The sequence below is a fragment of the Rana temporaria genome, chromosome 5 (assembly GCF_905171775.1).
Source record: "Rana temporaria chromosome 5, aRanTem1.1, whole genome shotgun sequence".
Lineage (NCBI taxonomy): Eukaryota > Metazoa > Chordata > Amphibia > Anura > Ranidae > Rana > Rana temporaria.
The window spans coordinates 63,080,060-63,100,329 of NC_053493.1; the positions used below are offsets into that span (position 1 = coordinate 63,080,060).

The 20,270-nt window shown below is 46.5% G+C and overlaps 1 protein-coding gene across 2 annotated transcripts in view; it reads left to right on the plus strand.

Annotated features, from left to right (window-relative positions):
- CREM (cAMP responsive element modulator) overlaps positions 1-20,270 on the plus strand; it is a 60,300-nt gene that overhangs the window by 15,193 nt on the left and 24,837 nt on the right. Inside the window, exon 1 of one of the 2 annotated variants that reach the window (XM_040352656.1) lies at positions 9,208-9,441. The exons of the other annotated variant lie outside the window; for it this stretch is intronic. Coding sequence (XP_040208590.1) covers positions 9,435-9,441 — 7 coding nt within the window. The 5' untranslated portion in view covers positions 9,208-9,434. Of the gene's footprint in view, positions 1-9,207; positions 9,442-20,270 lie in introns of those variants that run through there. 2 annotated transcript variants of the gene reach the window in all.

The window sequence follows — 20,270 nt, forward strand, 5'->3', positions numbered from 1 at the left end:
AATAGTAGTAAAAATATTTTTTTTATAAAAATGCAATAAAACTATCCCCTATTTTGTAAACGCTATAAATTTTGCGCAAACCAATCGATAAACACTTATTGCGATTTTTTTTACCAAAAATAGGTAGAAGAATACGTATCGGCCTAAACTGAGGAAAACTTTTTTTTTTATATATGTTTTTGGGGGATATTTATTATAGCAAAAAGTAAAAAATAATGCATTTTTTTCAAAATTGTCGCTCTATTTTTGTTTATAGCGCAAAAAATAAAAAACGCAGAGGTGATCAAATACCACCAAAAGAAAGGTCTATTTGTGGGGAAAAAAGGACGCCAATTTTGTTTGGGAGCCACGTCGCACGACCGCGCAATTGTCTGTTAAAGCGACGCAGTGCCGAATCGCAAAACCTGGCCTGGGCATTTAGGAACAAAATGGTCCGGGGCTTAAGTGGTTAAAATATGTTCTATTTTTTTACTCCGATGGAAAAAAGTCCGATGGGGCCCACACACGATCGGAATTTCCGATGAAACTGCTTCCCTTTCTCTACAGTTCTTTTTATGCAGGGGACCAAAGGTAGCTAATATAAAGATATATTCAGGTACTCAGCTTCTCAAAATGCATGTAACTTTTTTTAGAATACATAGCAAGATGACATTCTTTTTTATTTTTCTTTATATATACCTGTAGCTCAGCTTTATGGTAAATAAATTGCAAATGATTTCCTTTATGAAATCAGGCTCACATCCTCCGCTTACGAAAGCAGATATTTCATTACTGGTAGCCGTAGGTGAGATCACTTCCCTATCTCCAGTGATCAAGCTCTTGTAAAGGCTACAATTTCTTTCTTCAGCTGAAAAATTATTGTCAGTGTGCAATCAACCAAATGTTTTGTCTCCGTTGTTTTTGTGAATAAAAGAAATAGCTGCTATGTGATACATCTCTAAAAAATCATTTAGTCCATGGGTACTTTAAAAGATGTTCACCATTAGTGAAATGATTATTTTATGATAGGATTATAAAGCGTCATTCCACTTACGCATGAACAGATTTTGACCTGGAATTCTGACATACCTGTTGCAGAACACCATGGAGTAAGCAGTTGTACCCTTAGGTGCCCTGTTGCCCTGTTGCCCTAAGCCATAATGAGCCCACTGGGCGATCCTTTAGATGCCTAGATAACAGGATCCTCTGCCCCAAGCTACCCCCGGCTCAAATCCTCTCTCTCCTCATATCCCCACAGCACAAATCCCCCCCCCCCTAAAGAAAATCTTCTCCTAGCACAAATACCCCAAAATCATCTCTACTAGCACAACCCCCCTCCCCAAAAAAAAATTATTTCCCCTCTACCATATTAATTTTATAGCAAAAAACAGCAGTGATACCCCGCTTCCTCCTGCACATCTGTGGATGACACAAAACATTCACATGTTGGTGGACCCACACACTTGTCACATGTTCCCTTCCACCCCCTCACATGCTACACACCAGATAGGAGATAAAACACACTTACCTGTCCTCAAGGCCGGTTCAGTGGAGTCATAGCCCTCCACTCCCTCCACTTGCTCCCTCTGAAGACACCAGGCAACCACCTGCTCCTCAGGAGTGAGGCTAATAACAGAGGCTGGTCCACCTCCAGTGCCCCTGGCATGCTTCCTCATTGTGCCAAGCTTCTCTTTGATCACACGACGCAGGTCATTCATTTTTTTTTAAATGTCCTTGGGGGTCCTTACCTCATTCCCAAGGGCATTGACCTGTGTGGTGATCTTCATTAGAATCTCATCCCTCTTGGCCTTACTAGTTGTTTTACTCTCTGCCCCATGGAGGCGAGCATCGTACCTCTCCATGGCCGAGATCACAATGGCCCTCTCTTGTGGGGAGAAGTTCTTCTTCCTGCTCTTATCCCTCCTAGACGCTGGAGCAGACATGGCACAATGCAAAAGTACTTACACCACCAAAAACCAAACGGGTGTACTTTTGCACTCGACGGGCGCATGTCTGGGCGTATTTATGCACTGAGCGTAAGCGGTGGGCTGGCGTATCCCAGGGGTTACGCCGGGCGTAGTTGTGAGCATGCGCAGAGGGGTGCGGGACATACGACCACGTCACGGCGCACGCGCCATTCGTTCGGCCCTTCATTTGCATTGGGTCACGCTTCATTTAAATGGATCACGCCCACTTCCTTCCTACTTTGAATTACGCCAACAAATTTACGGTACGCCGGCGCAAGGTTGGGTCCATTTGCTCTGAGAATACGGTGCTTGCCTCTCTAAGTTACGTCGGCGTAGCGCATATGAGTTGCGCTACGCCGGCATAAAGATGCGCCGATCTACGTGAATCTGGGCCAGAGTGTCTGTTACACTCTCTGTCACGCTGCCCAAAGCCTGCACTAAAATCTCCCCCCCCCCCCCACACACACACACAGACGTTCAGAGTTCTCAGTGTTTCCCCTTAAATCAGAGTATCCCTTGTTCCCGAGCTTCCCTTACATCAGAGTCTGCAGAGCCCACCCTTACAGTGTAAGGAAACTCTGCAAATTCAGATGTTAAATGGGAACTCTGCGGATTCTGATTAACTTTATATGGTTAGAAATGTTATTTAATTGCAAAATATACTATGGCTCGGATTCACAGACACTTACGCTGACGTATCTTGACATACGCAGCGTAAGTGAACAGATGCGCCGTCGTATCTATGCGCCTGATTCTTAGTAGAAGATACGCCTGAAATGTGGCTCCATCCGACCGACGTAAGTTTCCTACGCCGTCGTATCTTGGGCGCATATTTACGCTGGCCGCAAGGGGCGCTTCCATTGATTTACGTGTCGAATATGCAAATGACCAAGATACACGAACGTACTTGCGCCCGTCGCATGAGTATACGCCGTTACGTAAGACGTACGTCCGGCGTAAAGATGAAACACCTATAGGGAGGCGCAACCCATGCAAAGGTATGGACGACGGAACAGCCATCGTATTTTACATCGTTTACGTAAGTCGTACGTGAATGGGGCTGGGCGTAGGTTACGTTCACGTCGTAGGCATTGAGCCGTCGTGCCTTAGGGCGTAAATTCGACGTGATTCTGAGCATGCACGCACATGCGCCGTTCGTTCGGCCCTTCATTTACATGGGGTCACGCTTCATTTTAATACATCACGCCCACTTCCTTGCTACTTTGAATTACGCCGGCCAATTTACGCTACGCCGCCGCAACTTACGGAGCAAGTACTTTGTGAATACTGGTCTTGCCTCTCTGTTTTACGTCGGCGTAGCGCATATGAGATGTGCTACGCCGGCCAAAAGATGCGCCGCTCTACGTGAATCCGGGCCTATATGTATAAATTGCTGTGTGCCGCTAAAGTGGTCGGGTTTGACTTGAAGAAAAGGTGGCAACCCTAGAGGGCATCCATTCACTAGAATGTAGGGCAGTTGAGGCTGTGAAGATCTGGAAAAAATAACTGCTTTTTGTGGTCCTCTAGACTTAAATGAGCATTGGGCTGCAATGCAAGGGAGAATTTTTTTCTTTCCCTGGAATTTAGCTTTAATGACCTGATCCCCTAAAGCTGCTTTTACTGGTTTTTCCTGCTGCTTCAGTAGCCCATGTACATTCTTAGTTGCTCTGGTTGGAGATTACACAGGGCTAAGAACACTTTCCTCTGCCTCCACATGACAGCGATGAGGCCTGGTTTTGCCGCTGAGCCACCTTTGTGGGAAGAAGAGTCACATGATCTTCATACCAGAAAGTACTTCATTATTTCTCTTCAGTCAGTGGCAGACTGGATCCTTCGAAACCCAACTCAAGGTTTAGTAGAAAATTCAAATAAATGTGCCCAGGAGCTCCCAAAACAAGAAATGCAATTTTTTGCTGAAACACTAAATTTCACCCCAGTGCTGCCTCCCATTGACATTCTGCTCTGTCCACTTGGTTTGTGTTATTTAACCCAGTTCAGGTTCTTCTATGGCTTCATGTATACCACCATACATTATCACGGCAGCCTAGGCTCACTTTACAGTAGTGCTGCACAGAATGAAGCTCAGGCTGCATGTGTGTGGTTCTGTACAGCGGTAAGGACTGCCCACTGCTATATACTGTTGCACTTTGAATGACAATTGCGCGGTCATGCTACACTGTACCCAAACTAAATTGTTATCATTTTGTTCCCACAAATAGAGCTTTTTTGAACTGAAAGAGAGAAGAGGACTCCGCTCCTGGGGGAGTTTAACCAAGAGTTCCAGCCTATCCTCCTATTTTTAAGTCTGGTCTGGTCACATGACACTGCAGCTATTGCTTCCTTGTGTCAGAGAGCATTTGGCACTGGCTAGGAATTATGGGAGTCAAGACATCACTCATAGGCCCCCATTTCTTAGCTGTTGTTGGTGCTCCCCCTCTCCCCTGCATCTGCTGCTCACTGGCTGCTCACTGGCACCGACACTCAGGGCCGCCATCAGGAACCGAGGGGGGGGGGGGGTGTGCTGCCATCTGAAATTGAGAAGCTAGAAGGGGGGGCTGCCGCCAATTGAGAAGCGGAGGGGGGCCCTTTACAAATTTTTTTTTTTTTTTATAAAAATAAATTACAAAAAAGGGGGGTTGCCATCCGGGACCTCTGGGCCCTTTAATAAAAAATTTATAAAAAAAAATATAAAATAAATAGATAGACTTTTATAAAAAAAAAAGGGGGGGGGTTGCCACCCAGGGCCATCATTGGGCATCACTGATTGGCAGGCATTATTGTTTGGCACTGATTGGCATCCATTAGTACAACACATTACAGTACATCTGTGCCACCTATCAGTGCCCATCCATGCCACCTATCAGTGCCCATCCATGCCGCCTATCATTGCCCATCTGTGCCACCTATCAGTGCCCATCCATCTCGCTTATCCGTGCCCATCAGTGCCGTTTAGCAGTGCCGTCTATCGGTGCCCATCAGTGCCCATCATCACTGCCCAACAATGCCACCTCATCAGTGCCACCTCATCGGTGCCCATCAGTGCTGACTTATCAGTGCCCGTCAGTGCAGTACCATCAGTGCCCATCAGTGAAGGAGAAAACATACTTATTTACAATGTTTTGTAACTGAAACAAAAAAAAATGTTTTTCTAAATTATCTGTCTTTTTTTATTTATTTTTTGCAGAAAATAAAAATCCCAGAGGTGATCAAATACCACCAAAAGAAAGCTCTATTTGTGGGAACAAAATGATAAAAATTTAGTTTGGGTACAGTGTAGCATGACCGCACAATTGTCATTCAAAGTGCAACAGTGCTGAAAGCTGAAAATTGGCCTGGGCATGAGGGTGTATAAGCACCCTGTATGGAAGTGGTTAAGAATCTAAAAATTGATTTATAGCTGGCTTTAATAATCCTGTATGTATAAAGTGTTCCGTAATGTTCAAGAAAGTATTGTGTGTGAAGGTCAACAATTATCTCTGTAGCAGTAAGCATGAAAAAGCATTGGTAACTATGGTGTAGGTGGCCAGCTACATAAATGGCTCTGTTACTATGTGCAGACTTATCACCCTCTATGATGCTGCCCCAAAAAACGCATCTGTACATTTCTTCTTCGAGCAGAGGGTCGCAGAGGGTCGCCGAGGGTCGCAGAGGTGTGGATGGGCCCCATAGAATATACTAAGTGCCAGTCAGAATTTTCAACATTCCTATTTGCAAAATAAAAGACACAGTTGGAAGTGTGAATATACTTTAATATCCAGCAAATGGATATACAATAACGTTAATGCTCAACTTGATTCTTTTTTTAATAATTTGTAAAATGTGAATCAGAGCAATTGGACAACAAGGACAAGAGTGACCCTACAGGAAATGTCACCCTGGCCAACCCTCCGTAGATAAAACGACACTATAGATAGTGTGAATACCTGTTGTTCCACCCAACCCTCTTCCCTCCTCAATTGCTGTGGTTCTTCCCACCGACTCCTAAGGTACTATGGGACAAAAGAACATTCAGCGGGGGGAGTCAGTATTTGAAATTCATGGAAATGTCAAGTACCTGCAGCCAGGGCTGCTGATAGAAATCACAGGGCCCCATACAGCCTACCTGACAGGGCCAACCTCCTCTGACAGGGCCTACCTGACAGGGCCAACCTCCTCTGACAAGGCCTACCTGACAGGGCCAACCTCCTCTGACAGGGCCTACCTGACAGGGCCAACCTCCTCTGACAAGGCCAACCTCCTCTGACAGGGCCAACCTCCTCTGACAAGGCCTACCTGACAGGGCCAACCTCCTCTGACAGGGCCTACCTGACAGGGCCAACCTCCTCTGACAGGGCCTACCTGACAGGGCCAACCTCCTCTGACAGGGCCTACCTGACAGGGCCAACCTCCTCTGACAGGGTCTACCTCCTCTGACAGGGCCTACCTGACAGGGCCAACCTCCTCTGACAGGGCCTACCTGACAGGACCAACCTCCTCTGACAAGGCCAACCTCCTCTGACAAGGCCTACCTGACAGCGCCAACCTCCTCTGACAGGGCCTACCTGACAGGGCCAACCTCCTCTGACAGGACCTACCTGACAGGGCCAACCTCCTCTGACAGAACCTACCTGACAGGGCCAACCTCCTCTGACAGGACCTACCTGACAGGGCCAACCTCCTCTGACAAGGCCCACCTGACAGGGCCAACCTCCTCTGACAGGGCCTACCTGACAGGGCCAACCTCCTCTGACAGGGCCAACCTCCTCTGACAGGACCAACCTCCTCTGACAGGGCCTACCTGACAGGGCCAACCTCCTCTGACAGGGCCTACCTCCTCTGACAGGGCCTACCTCCTCTGACAGGGCCAACCTCCTCTGACAGGGCCTACCTGACAGGACTAACCTCCTCTGACAGGGCCTACCTGACAGGGCCAACCTCCTCTGACAGGGCCTACCTGACAGGGCCAACCTCCTCTGACAGGGCCTACCTGACAGGGCCAACCTCCTCTGAAAATATCAAATTATATTTTTGCTGAAATGTGACAGCCATGATGCTATGCTTTGCAGGCATTGAAGACATTTTACCCCCGTCAAACAAGACTCATTCAAATGTATAGTGGCACGGAGGCAATATCTGCACCCCCACAGTGAGTATCAGTACCGATCGCTCAATGTGTTCATTCAGGATGGTGTTTTTTTCAGGTTGGTGAGCCCCCCGCTCACCATCCTGAAATAACCCCCTGTCAGTAGGAGAGAAGTGAAACCAGCAGCACTGCGGGCAAAGGGGCACACAGGGGTCCCAGACAGCAGGTACTAGAACTGATCCCCCAATAGTGCAGCTGGAGGGAGAAAAGAAAAGTAGAAGCACCACTCAAGAGTCACAAGTGTCAGCAATAAGGCAGTACTGCTCGGCAGGTGCCCGGGCCCCCCTTTAGAACCGATGAGGCCTGGGCCCAGTACAGGAGGGCTGGCTGTACTGCCTTATCAGTAGCCCTGCCTGCAGCAGGTCTGGGGATCCTCATCAACATAGTGGAGTTTGAACACATGACCCCCCCGGAAAAAGTAAGTATACCGCATCTTGTTACAAAGGCTGTCTTTAGTTTAGTTTTGATGCCATATTGACAGGGTCATGTTCAAAAATATTTAAGCATTTACCCAGATATGACATTTAACCACTTGCTTACTGGGCACATATACCCCCTTCCTGCCCAGGCGAAAGTTCAGCTTTCGGCACTGTCACGCTTTAAATGAAAATTGCGCGGTCGTTCGACGTGGCTCCTAAACAAAATTGACGTCCTTTTTTTCCCACAAATAGAGCTTTCTTTTGGTGGTATTTGATCACACCTGCAGTTTTTATTTTTTGCGCTATAAACAAAAAAAGAGTGTACATTTTGAAAAAAAAAAACACATTATTTTTTACTTTTTACTATAATACATATCCCATTTTTTTTTTTTTTTTATATATTTTTTTCTCAGTTTAGATACATATTCTTTTACATATTTTTGGTAAAAAAAAATCGCAATAAGCGTATAGTGATTGGTTTGCGCAAAAGTTATAACGGCTACAAAATAGGGGATAGAATTCTGAAATTTTTTATTATTATTTGTTTTTTCTAGTAATGGCGGCGATCTGTGATCTGTAAGGACTGCGATATTATGGCGGACACATCGGACACTTTTGACACATTTTTGGGACCATTGTCATTGTCGAGGAAGGGGTTAAATGTGTACCCTGGGAGTGATTCTTACTGTGGGGGAGGGGACTGACTTGGGGAGGTGACCGATCTGTGTCCCTATGTACAAGGGACACAGCATCGGTCTCCTCTCCCTGACAGGACGTGGATCTGTGTGTTTACACACTGAGATCCACGGTCCTGCTCTGTCACTGCTGATCGCGAGGCGGACATTGCGGCCGCCAGGCACGCGCATCAGCATCTCAGTGATGCGCCGCGCGCGCCCCCCAGTGGCCGGAGGACCAGAGGCGGTAAAAAATTGCACTGAAAGTGCACTTGGAAGTGCAGTCGCTGTAAACCTGAGGGGAAGATCTGAAATGAGGGGAAGCTCTGCCGATTTTATCATCCAATCATGTGCAAGCTAAAATGCCGTTTTTTATTTTCCTTGCATGTCCCTTCAGATTCCCGGTAGGCAAATGGTTAAGAATATACTTGTATAGAAGTTTTTTTTTTTTACAGTGTCACTTTAAGAAATGCTCAGCTGCAAAATGGTAGATTTTTGATTTGGGATAAAGTTCTTCAGAAAGTTACATTGTACTTCTTGATGTAACCAAGTATTCTGATTCTATCAGTGAATATGAACTGTATAATAATTATGGGATGTACTGTCACATTTTCCGGTCCCAGAGCTCAGGCTAATAAAGATCAGACTCTGCTGATGTCACTGTACCCCCCGGGGATGGGTGACGTCACACCCCAGCCTGACTCTCCCTGATCATTATTCATGTGAATGAGCTTTGGAAGGGCAATGACGTCAGGATGATGTCAGCGCCAGGCACTAGGACGCACACATGAAGACTGCGATCTCTCTGTCCATGGCAGTGGAGGGGAAGGGGGGTGATGACGGTAGGCAGCCTGCTGGTAGGATATGCGTCTAGGAGGACTACAAGTCCCAGCACAGGGCGGAGCTCTTTGCCGACACGTTGCCCCTCCAGCCTCAGACAGGAGAGGAGTGTTCGGAAATGTCAGCGGAGAGGTGTGGCCCCTGTCAGCAACTTGTTGGGGCCCCTCCTTCTCCCCCTCCTCCTCCTGAAAATGGTTTATTCTTCTGCTAATTGGGCTGACAAGACTGACGTCATGTGATTTCCTGGAATCGGGTTACAGCCGGGGAAATGGAAACGTTACACTCTAAACAAGATGCACATTGACGTCAGCAGCCCAGGGCTGACACCGTGATTGTGGGAGCTGCTCTCTGATTCATCATGCTGCTGCCGCCTGCCTGGCCTCATCCACTGTGCAGGGCTTGTGCCTAGGAGCTGACACTCAGCTGGGGGACCATGTGGGGTGAGTGGCATCCAATCCCTTCCCTCTCTCTGCTTACTTCCTACATGCCTCTCATCTCTTCCAGGATAGGACTGGCCACTAAGGGGTGTCTGTGATCCTGGCTCATCCTTCTTCTGGGACCTGCCCCAACTTTTTTTTTCTCCTTCTAGATCCATGATGAAAAGGGGGTTATTCCTTTTTTCTGATTGGCCAAAGGGTTTAGAGGTTTTCCAATATGTTTGATGACCCCCGCCAGTGATTACAGCACTCATACGTTCTTGTTGTCACTTACAGCAACTTAACCCATTGACTGACTGTTGTGTTACCACCTAAAGGGTGTCTAAACCCAAGTACACAAATGTAGTGTAGTGTAGCTTACCAGTCTTTAGATGTGATGGCTGCACTAGTTTTCCTTCTTCAGGCTTGGCACTAAGGGGGTGTCCATAGATGGGCACATAGCTTACTGGGGAGAGATTTTCTCATCCTTCTTCTGGGACCTGCTCCAACTTTTTTATTCTCCTTCTGGAGGCCATTGATTCTTTCTGATTGGTCAGTGAGTGTAGAGATTCTCCAATATGTTGGATGACCCCCGCCAGCAGTGACGACACTTGTACGTTCTTGTTGTCACTTACAGAAGTTAACCCATTGAGTGACTGTTGTGAGCTATGCTTGCAGTATTGCTTTGGCTTGAAGAATATTTAAAAACGAGAACATATTATATTGCAGCTTACCAGCCTTTAGATCTGTTGGCTGCATTTGTTTTCTTATTCCAGGCAAAGGACTTGGCACCTAGGAGGGGTTTATAAATGGGCACATAGTTTTATACTGTAAGCTCTAATGAGCAGGGCCCTCTGATTCCTCCTGTATCGAATTGTATTGTAACTGTACTGTCTTCCCTGATGTAAAGCGCTGCGCAAACTGTTGGCGGTATATAAATCCTGTATAATAATAATAATAATAAATGGGAACGAAGGCTGGGGAGAGATTTACTTATCCTCCTTCTGGGACCTGCCCCAACATTTTTTATACTCCTAGATGCATAGTGGAAAGGTGTCATTGCTTCTTTCTGATTGGTTAATGGGTGTAGTGATTCTCCGATATGTTGGATGACCCCCATCAGTGATGACGACACTCGTGCGTTCTGGTTGTCACTTAGTGGTTGACTCACTGAGTGACTATTGTGAGCAGGGCCAGTGCTACCACTAGGCAGCCGCCTAGGGGCGCCCGGCCACTGGTGTTCCCACTCTCTTTTCTCTGCAGCAAGCAACTAAGTCTCAGCATCAGCAGGCAGCCTGTGTCTGTCCCGGATGAATGGAAGCAAGCAAACATTCATAAATGGGCGCTGGTGAGGCTGCATTTGATGGGCGCTGGTGAGGCTGCATTTGATGGGCGCTTGCAAAACTGCATTTGATGGGTGCTGGTAAAACTGCATTTGATGGGTGCTTGCAAAACTGCATTTGATGGGTGCTGGTGAGGCTGCATTTGATGGGCGGTTCATTAAAAAGGTGGGGTATACATGGGCAGGGCAAAGAGGGTGGAGTCAGGGGTGAAGCCAAGGGGGGGCGGCAAAAGGAGGTTTCACCTAGGGTGTAAAAAATTCTTGCACCAGCCCTAGGGGTGCAACGGATCACAGTTGATCCGTGATCCGAACAGGTCACCCCCTTCGGATCGGAACACACTGTGATCCGCGGATTGCAGCGGCTCCGGAGCTAGGCCGAAGCTGTGGCCTTTCCTAATGTTATGCCCGCGGGTCCGGAGCTAGGCCAAAGCTGCGGCCTTTCCTAACGTTAAGGCCGCGGCTTCGGCCGACCTCCAGGAGCAGCGGCCATAACGCTAGGAAAGGCCGCGGCTTCGGCCTAGCTCCGGAGCCGCAGGAATAACATTAGGAAAGGCCGCGGCTTCGGCCTAGCTCCGGAGCCGCGGCCATCTTGGTACACCTGCCGGCGGCCCTCCTCTGTTTACACCCACAGAGGAGGAGCCTGCACTCATGGGACACACGCTGGGAGTGTCTGTACTGCCCGAGGGGGGTCTCTTGCCCTGAGAGGAGGGGGGGTCTCTTGTACTGAGAGGAGGGGGGGGTGTTTGCACCGAGGGGGTACTATAGTTGGTGGGGGGGAGATGTGTATATTACAGTGGGGGGGGGGGAGATGTGTATATTACAGTGGGGGAGAATTTTTTATTTATTTATTTTTTGCCGATCCGAAAAATGATCCGATCCGAACCGTGAGTTTTTTGATCCGTTGCACCCCCTAACCAGCCCTGATTGTGAGTGGTTTTATGGCTTGAAGAATATCTAAAGGCAAGAACATATTATATTGCAGCTTACCAGTCTTTAGATGTGATGGCTTCATTAGTTTTCTTATTCCAGGCTAAGGACTTGGTACCTAGATGGGGTGCAGATGGGCACATAGATACTGAGAATGAAGGCTGGGGAGAGATTGGCTTATCCTTCTTCTGGGACCTGCCCCAACTTTTTTTTTCTCCTTCTGGATGCATAGTGAAAAGATATCATTGCTTCTTTCTGATTGGGTAGTGAGCGTAGAGGTTTTCCTATATGTTGGATAATCTCGTCAGTGATGATGACACTCGTACATTCTTGTTACTTACAGAAGTTAGCCCATTAAGTGACTGTTGTGAGTTGTGTTATGGCTTAAAGAATATTTAAATGCAAGAACAAGACTGTAATATAGTGCAGCTTACCAGTCTTTTAGATGTGATGGCTGCATTAGTTTTCTTGTTTAAGCCTAAGGACTCAGCAGTAAGGGGGTGTCCATAAATGGGCACATAGCTTACTCAGAATATAAGCTGGGGAGAGATTGGCTTATCCTTCTTCTGGGACCTGCCCCAACTTTTTTCTTTTCCTGCTGGATACATGGTGAAAAGAGGTCATTCCTTCTTTCTGATTGGTCAGTGGGTGTAGAGGTTTTCCAATAGACTGGATGACCCCGTCAGTGATGATGACACTCGTACGTCCTTGTTGTCACTTCCAGAAGTTAACCCATTGGCTGACTGTTGTGAGCTGTGTTCGGAGTGGTGTTATGGCTTAAAGAATATCTAAAGGCAAGAACAAGAACGTTTACCAGTCTTTAGATGCGAAGGCTGCATTCCTTTTCTTTTTTCAAGGTAAGCACTTAGGGGTGTCCATAGATGGGCACACAGCTCACTGGGAATGAAAGCTGGGGGAATATTTTCTCATCCTTCTGGAACCTGACCTAACTTATTTTCTTCTCCTGCTGGATACATGGTGAAAAGAGGTCGTTCCTACTTTCGGATTGGTCAGTGGGTGTAGAGGTTTTCCAATAGACTGGATGACCCCGTCAGTGATGACGACACTCGTACGTTCTTGTTGTCACTTCCAGAAGTTAACCCATTGCCTGACTGTTGTAAACTGTGCTTGAAGTAGTTCTAAGGTGAAAGGCAATCTAGGGGCAAGAAGAGGAATGTAATATATTGCAGCTTACCAGTCTTTAGATGTGATGGCTGCATTCTTTTTCTTATTCCAGGCTAAGGACTTGGCACTGAGGGGTGTCCATAGATGGGCACACAGCTCACCGACAATGATGGCTTCTGAGAGATATGCTAATCCTTCTTCTGGGACCTGTCCTAACTTCTTTTCTTTGCCTAGTGGATACATGGTGAAAAGGGCTCATTCTTCGTTCTGATTGGCCAGTGAGTGTAGAGATTTTCCAATACATTGGATGAGCCCCCTTCTCCAGCCAACAATTACAACACTCATAGGTACTTATCTCTTACAGAAGTTAACCCATTGAGTGACTGCCGTACTTTGGTGTTAGATCTTAAAGTAGTAGTAAACCACAGAACATTTTTTTTTTCCGTACCCTGCAAGGTAATGTCATAATGTGCAAGTATGTGTATACTAGCACATTATGTTAAACTTATCTTTAAAATGAAGCCCTTCCAGCACGAGATGCCGGAACTTCCATCTTCACCCGTCTTCCTTTCGGGTTCTCGGACTCCGGATGTGTGGCTGGTTGGAGCCACGATGACCTCTCTCCTGCGTATGTGCACAGGAGACGCAGTTTATGGCACACTGCTCTGAAGGACTGACCCGGGTGGCTGTTTCTTTAGAGTGCATGCGCCAGTGATGTCACTGGCCGCTCGTACAGTAAATATCTCCCAAAGGGTGGATGTTTAGGAGATATTTACACTACCTATAGGTTATGTGCAAAAAAGGAAAAAACTGCGCTAAACCCATGTGTAGGAAATGGAAAATGAACCTAAAAAGCTGCCAGCACTCCAACAAACAAAACTATAACAGAAATAAGAAACAAACAGTGCAGCGCTAAATCAATCAAAATATCACGGTGATTAAAAAACAAATAACCAAGTGAAATAATCACAATAAAATACAGTGTCACGGACGTACTTACCGAGATGCTGAGGGCGACTCACCTTTGCGACCTGGCGCAATCCGGCCCCTGGAGTTGGGACAGAGGGGGGAAGGCGCAAGGAGGTACCGGCAGTGAAGCTGAAGATTAGGTATGTTTAGACAGTGGCTTGAGCTGATGGTGGTTCACTGGAGACAACAGTGGATCTGGCAACAACAGGCCGGGTGCACAGAGCACGTAGTCAGGGACAAGGACAGGAGGCAGGTCCGGGGTGCAAGCCGAAGGTCAAGGGTTGGAGAAGGCAGAGAATCCAAAGGTGCAGGCCAGAGGTCAGGGGCAGGAGACAGCAGCAATCCAGGGACGTAAGCCAAAGGTCAGGTTCAGGAGAGAGTAGAGTCGTGAGGAAATCCGAGTCAAACAAGGCAGGTACAGCAACAGGAAGCATAACAGGAGCTGATGACAAACCAGCAACCTGTCAAAGGACAGGAGCTGGTTTAAATAGGCCGGTCAGGCCTCTGGTTCTGGGGAGACAGCGTGTGCCCGTGCACGCGCCGCTGGACCGCACATGCGCACACAGGCATGCGCCGTAGCGCTGTTCTACCGCGCATGTGCGCTATTCTGCATCCGGCTAGGTTGGCTCCCTGACATACAGTGATGGAAAAGTCCATATATATGTGTTGATCACGTATCACACAAAGAGATGATGAAATACTCTTACCCTGTGCTGTGGACTCATCTGTTTGTAAAACAGTGGGTCTGATGCGCTTGTGGTCCTCAGGGACCCGAGACGATGTGGTGAGGTCTCCCAGAAAAGTGGTACAATCTCGATGGCTCCTGTAGAGTGGATCTCGAGGGCTGAAGCGGCAGATCGAAGAAACGTACTGCTACCGGCTGGATGAGGACCAGTTCATGTGAACTTCGGGAAATAAAATGAACAAAATAGTGCTCCAAATGGTGCAGGTTAAAAAAAACACTGGAGGTTTATTAGATTAAAACAGAACTCCACAGCACAGGGTAAGAGCATTTCATCCTCTCTTTGTGTTAAAGCGGGGGTTCACCCTATATAAAAAAAAATATATATATTTTTTTCCTCTAGCATTAAATTCGGCATAGTAGCGCGAGCTACAGTACGCCTGTCTGTATTTTTTTTATCCCCGTACTCACTGTGCAATTGTATATTGAAGATTCCGGGGAATGGGCGTTCCTATGGAGAGGGAAGGTGATTGACGGCTGGCCCTGGCACGTCACGCTTCTCCGGAAATAGCCGAAATAGGCTTGGCTCTTCACGGCGCCTGCGCATAGCCTGTGCGCAGGCGCCGTGAAGAGCCGAGATCTACTCCGGCTGTCTTCGGGTGAGCGTGACGTGCCAGAGCCGGCCGTCAATCATCCTCCCTCTCCATAGGCACGCCCATTCCCCGCGGGAGTCGGAATCTTCAATATACAATTGCACAGTGAGTACGGGGATAAAAAAATACAGACAGGCATACTGTAGCTCGCGCTACTATGCCGAATTTAATGCTAGACTGTTGTTAAGGAGGGTGAACCACCGCTTTTAAGTAACTGCGTTTCCCTTTGGCCATCAGTTACCCAGTTATATAATACGTGATCAACACACATTATATATATATATATATATATATATATATATATATATATATATATATATATATATATATATATATATATATATATATATATATATATATATGACTTTTCCATCACTGTAACTCTAGGTTAGCCTTATTATAGTCTTACCTATAGGTAAAGGCAGGGCTGGTGCTACCACCAGGCAAACTAGGCAGCCGTCTAGGGCGCCTGGCCACTGGTGTTCCTACTCTCTTATCTCTGCAGAAAGCAACTAAGTCTCGGCATCAGCAGGCAGCTGCCAATCCATTCGCCCATAGTGTCAGAGGTGCAGCGGAGGACTGTGGCTGTGTTCCAACTCCCAAATGATTGGAAGCACGCAAACATATTTATAAATAGGCGCTAGTGTGGCTGCATTTGATGGGTGCTGGTAGGCTGAATTTAATGGACACTGGTAGGCTGCATTTGATTGGTGCTTCATTAAATAGGTGTGGTATACGTGGGCAGGGCAAAGGGGGCGGGGTCAGTAGTGGTGCCATTGGGGGGGGGGGGGTGGCAAACTTGAGGTTTTGCCTAGGGTGTCAAAAATCCTTGCACCAGCCCTGGGTAAATGTTAGAGATGGGAGTTTACTCCCACCATAAAGTTTATATAAAAGCAAGAACAAAAAGTCCAGTCCTCAGATGTGATGGCTGTACAAGTTTACTTATTTCAACCTTTTCCGTTGATCCTGATAGAAATCCAGTGTCCTTGCCACTCTGCTCTTCCAGTGAGTGAGCGTTGTCACCCCAGGATGGGAAGTGTGTTATTGGCAGGATCACCAGGGGAAAAAATAGAGACACTCCTTAAAAAGGAAAATAATGCAGCCATCACATGTAAGGAATGGTAAGCTGCAATACATTTCATATTTGTTCTTGGATTTAAGGACGTTGTGTTATATATGGTCAGTTCAAGGCCAAGACGGGGGGGGGGGGGGGGGGTGATATGAGTTGCAGCAGCATGCAATGGATGGATCCTACAGTTTATCTTGCTAAGCCTGCATACTGCCTTATTTAGCCGTGATAGTGAGTTGATCTGGCTTTGGTTAGCCATGGTAAGACAAAGCTTCCAGCAACGGATTTATTGCAAATTAAAAGGCAAGCTGTCATCTGTCATCAAGGGGTTGGCACAGTTCTGATTCGGAATCATCATGAGCAATGTGACATTACTGGACTAGCTGTGCACACAGAGGGAACCTGCCTGACATATGCTGGGACTGTCATTCACCAAGAATTATAGACTTTCTTCAGCTTGCTTCAATGTTTTATGTTCGATATTCAATGTTATTAAATGCATCACATCCACAATTGTAAATATAAACTACAAGGAAAACAAGCCCCACTGTTCTCCTTGCTGTTTGATTCATGTTTTAAAAAGTGTGAATTACTTTTTAAAATAAATAAACACTTTTTATAAATAAGTAAAAGCTACAGCAAGGAAAATAAGATCAACAATTACATTTTTTGTAATTTTATAATAAATATTATTATTATTTTTTTTTTATATAATTTTAATCTTGAAACCTAATTTGTTATTACAAGCAACAGCTTCTTTCCGTGGCAGCCAATGACATTTTGTCTTTTTTTTTTCTTTTCTTCGATCTGCACTGGGAACATAAATGGCCAGATTCAGAAAGATTTAAGCCGGCGTATCAGTAGATACGCCGTCGTAACTCTGAATCTAAGCCGTCGTATCTTTAAGTGTATTTTCAAAATGAGATACACTTAAATGTCGCTAAGATACGACGGCCTGCGCCGTCGTATCTTAGCTTCCTACTTAGGCCGGCCGCTAGGGGCGTGAACGCTGATTTACACCTAGAATGCGTAAATCAGCGAGATACGCCTATTCACGAACGTACGCTTGCCCGTCGCAGTAAAGTTACGCCGTTTACGTAAGGCGTTTTCAGGCGTAAAGTTAGTCCAACAAAAAGCTGGACTAGCTAATGTTAAGTATGGACGTCGTTTGCGTAAGTCGTCCGTGAATGGGACTGGACGTAATTTACGCTCACGTCGAAACCAATACGTCCTTGCGGCGTACTTTGGAGCAATGCACACTGGGATATGTCCACGGACGGTTAAAAATGTCAATTGCGTCGGGTCACGAGTCATTAACATAAAACACGCCCCCCTGTTCCTCATTTGAATTAGGCGCCCTTACGCCGGCCCATTTACGCTACGCCGCCGTAACTTAGGAGACAAGTGCTTTCTGAATACAGCACTTGCCTCTCTGACTTACGGCAGCGTAGCGTATATGCGATACGCTACACCGCCTAAAAAGTTAAGCCAGTCTTTCTGAATCTGGCTAAAAGATCATGATTGGTTGTTTTGGCAATACCATCACTTTTCTTCTGGTTCTCTTATGCCGCGTACACACCATCACTTTATGTGATGGGAAAAAAACTAAAGTTTCTGTGAAGTAAAAAACGACGTTTTTGAAACTTCAATTTTCAAAAACGAAGTTGCCTACACACCATCGTTTTTTCACAATGCTCTAGCAAAGCAAGGTTACGTTCACCACTTTTTTCCATTGAAGCTCGCTTCATAACTAGCTTCTGGGCATGTGCGGGTTTAAAAACGTAGTTTTTTGCTACACACGGTCAATTTCTGTGAAACAAACGACGTTTTGAAAAACGACACATAAAATTGAAGCATGTTTCAATTTTTTTTGTTGTTTTTCACAAGACACCCCACACATGGTCATTTAAATTGACGTTTTTAAAAATTTCGGTTTTTTTTCATCACATAAAGTGATGGTGTGTACGCGGCATTATAGTATCCATACAGTGTGTATAATGCTGTTTATTATTTACCGTATTTATCGGGGTATAGCGCGCACCCCTAAAGTTGCCCGAATTCCTGTGTGAAAAAGATGTTTTGTACTTACAGTTTTGGTGTCTTGTGCTGCGTCCATCGGCGGCCTCGTCGGGTCCGGCGTCCTTCTGCGGCTTCGGGTGTCCTCTTCGTCGGGTCCGGCGTCCTTCTGCGGCGTCCTCGCGTCCTCCCCGCTCGTTTCCCGCGCTGAGTTTGAATACTGCGCCGACATATACCGAGCGCAGTACACTCGTGTATCGTCGGGCAGGTTCGGCAACTCTCGCGCTGACGTCCTGTACGCTCAGGACGTCAGCGCGAGAGGCGCCGAGACTGCCCGAAGATACACAAGTATACTGCGCTCGGTATATGCCGGCGCAGTTTTCAAACTCGTGACGGGAAAGCGGGTATCGGCATATACCGCGCACCCACAATTTTGCCCTGATTTTCAGGGCAAAATAGTGTGCGGTATACGCCGATAAATACGGTAGTTATTCTATGCAACTCTAACTTTCCTGGACTACATGTCTATTAATATGCCTTCTAAGAAATACTGAAGTTGTAAATGTTACGTAAACAGCCTCCGAGGCAGTGAGACATTCTTGCAGTGTGCTGTTTGCACTGGTTAATATATAAATAGTGACATTTCACATGGGATTGCAGTATGAGATACAGTATGGCGTCACAGCGCTTCTAGAATTTCCTATGTATTGTGCACAGGAAATGCATTCACCTTTGGAGCAAAACAAACCACACATGCAGAATAGACACTCCTGGATATTGACAGAAGACAGACGTAATAAACAACCAGCCTTCCTTGTGACTGTGTGGGCAGCTGTTGGGATATTATCTCAGTGCGATCGATCATCAAAATACCATAGATCTTAAAAGAAAAGCGTGAGCATTCCGAGTACTGTCCTGACCCCAGCCACCTAAAGTATAACTAAAGGCAAAAAGTTTTTTTATTAGAGGGGAGAGGGATTAGAACATCTGTCCGTTTGTATTGCTGTCTGTACCCCATTAGGGGAATCACCCTCTCTATTTGTTCTCTTTACCATTTATCATTGACCGTGAAAAGTAAAGAAATCCTAAATTTTGGGCTGTTCCTGGAACCATAATGGACAGGAAATCTTCCAATGGAGACACTAGTTCAGGTGACCCGGGGGGGCAGAGATTCCCTTCATTTGCAGGGATTTTCTCTCACTTCCTGTTTTGGCTATGGGATAGAAAGTGAAGGTAAATTTCCCCAGGGGGTTAAAGATGGCAAACTATACCTTACGGGTTATAACCCTCACTTACTATATCCAAAATGGGGGGGGGGGGGGGACGTCTCTTTATCCTGGTGGAACCCTTTGAAATCGTTTTCAGGTCTTGGGGAACTTCTGCTAAATTTATTAGACTTCTGGCTTATTGTATATTGGCCTGATCAATAGGTTGTGGAAACGTTTAAATGAATTATCTTGAACGAGGTTAAATCGGTGTTCCGGGCAAAATAAAAACCAGCAGCTACACATACTGCAGCGGCTGGCTTTTAATAAATGGACACTTACCTGCCCACTCCTCTCTCCTACTGGCCAGGGGAGGAGGGAGGGGGAGAGCCCGGACTCCCGGAAGTGGGAAAGGATACCTATGGCATCGGAGGGGGAGGAATCAGATGAGCGGAAGTTCCACTTTTAGGTGGAACTCTGCTTTAACGTAATCATAAAATGTAACAAATATAGTAAAGGCCAGAAGAGAAACAGATTTGAAAATTTTAGTGGTCCCTTACACTGGTGGTCAGTCTCTCGGTCCTTGGCCGTGCATCTCTTCCCTTCTCTCTTCTTCTTTCGGCCAAATGGGAAACGTGTCTCGTGACACACAACTGGGTGGGCACAAGGCGCGTCACCAGAATTCCGTAAATAGCAGAGCTGCGGGTCGGCGCTATACGGTGCCTGCGCAGTCAGCTCTACATGGCGGGCGCAGTGAGTATAACAAGCATGCTTTACTGTGTGTGTGTATATATACTGTGGGGCAAAATATTTAGTCAGCCACCAATTGTGCAAGTTCTCCCACTTAAAAAGATGAGAGAGGCCT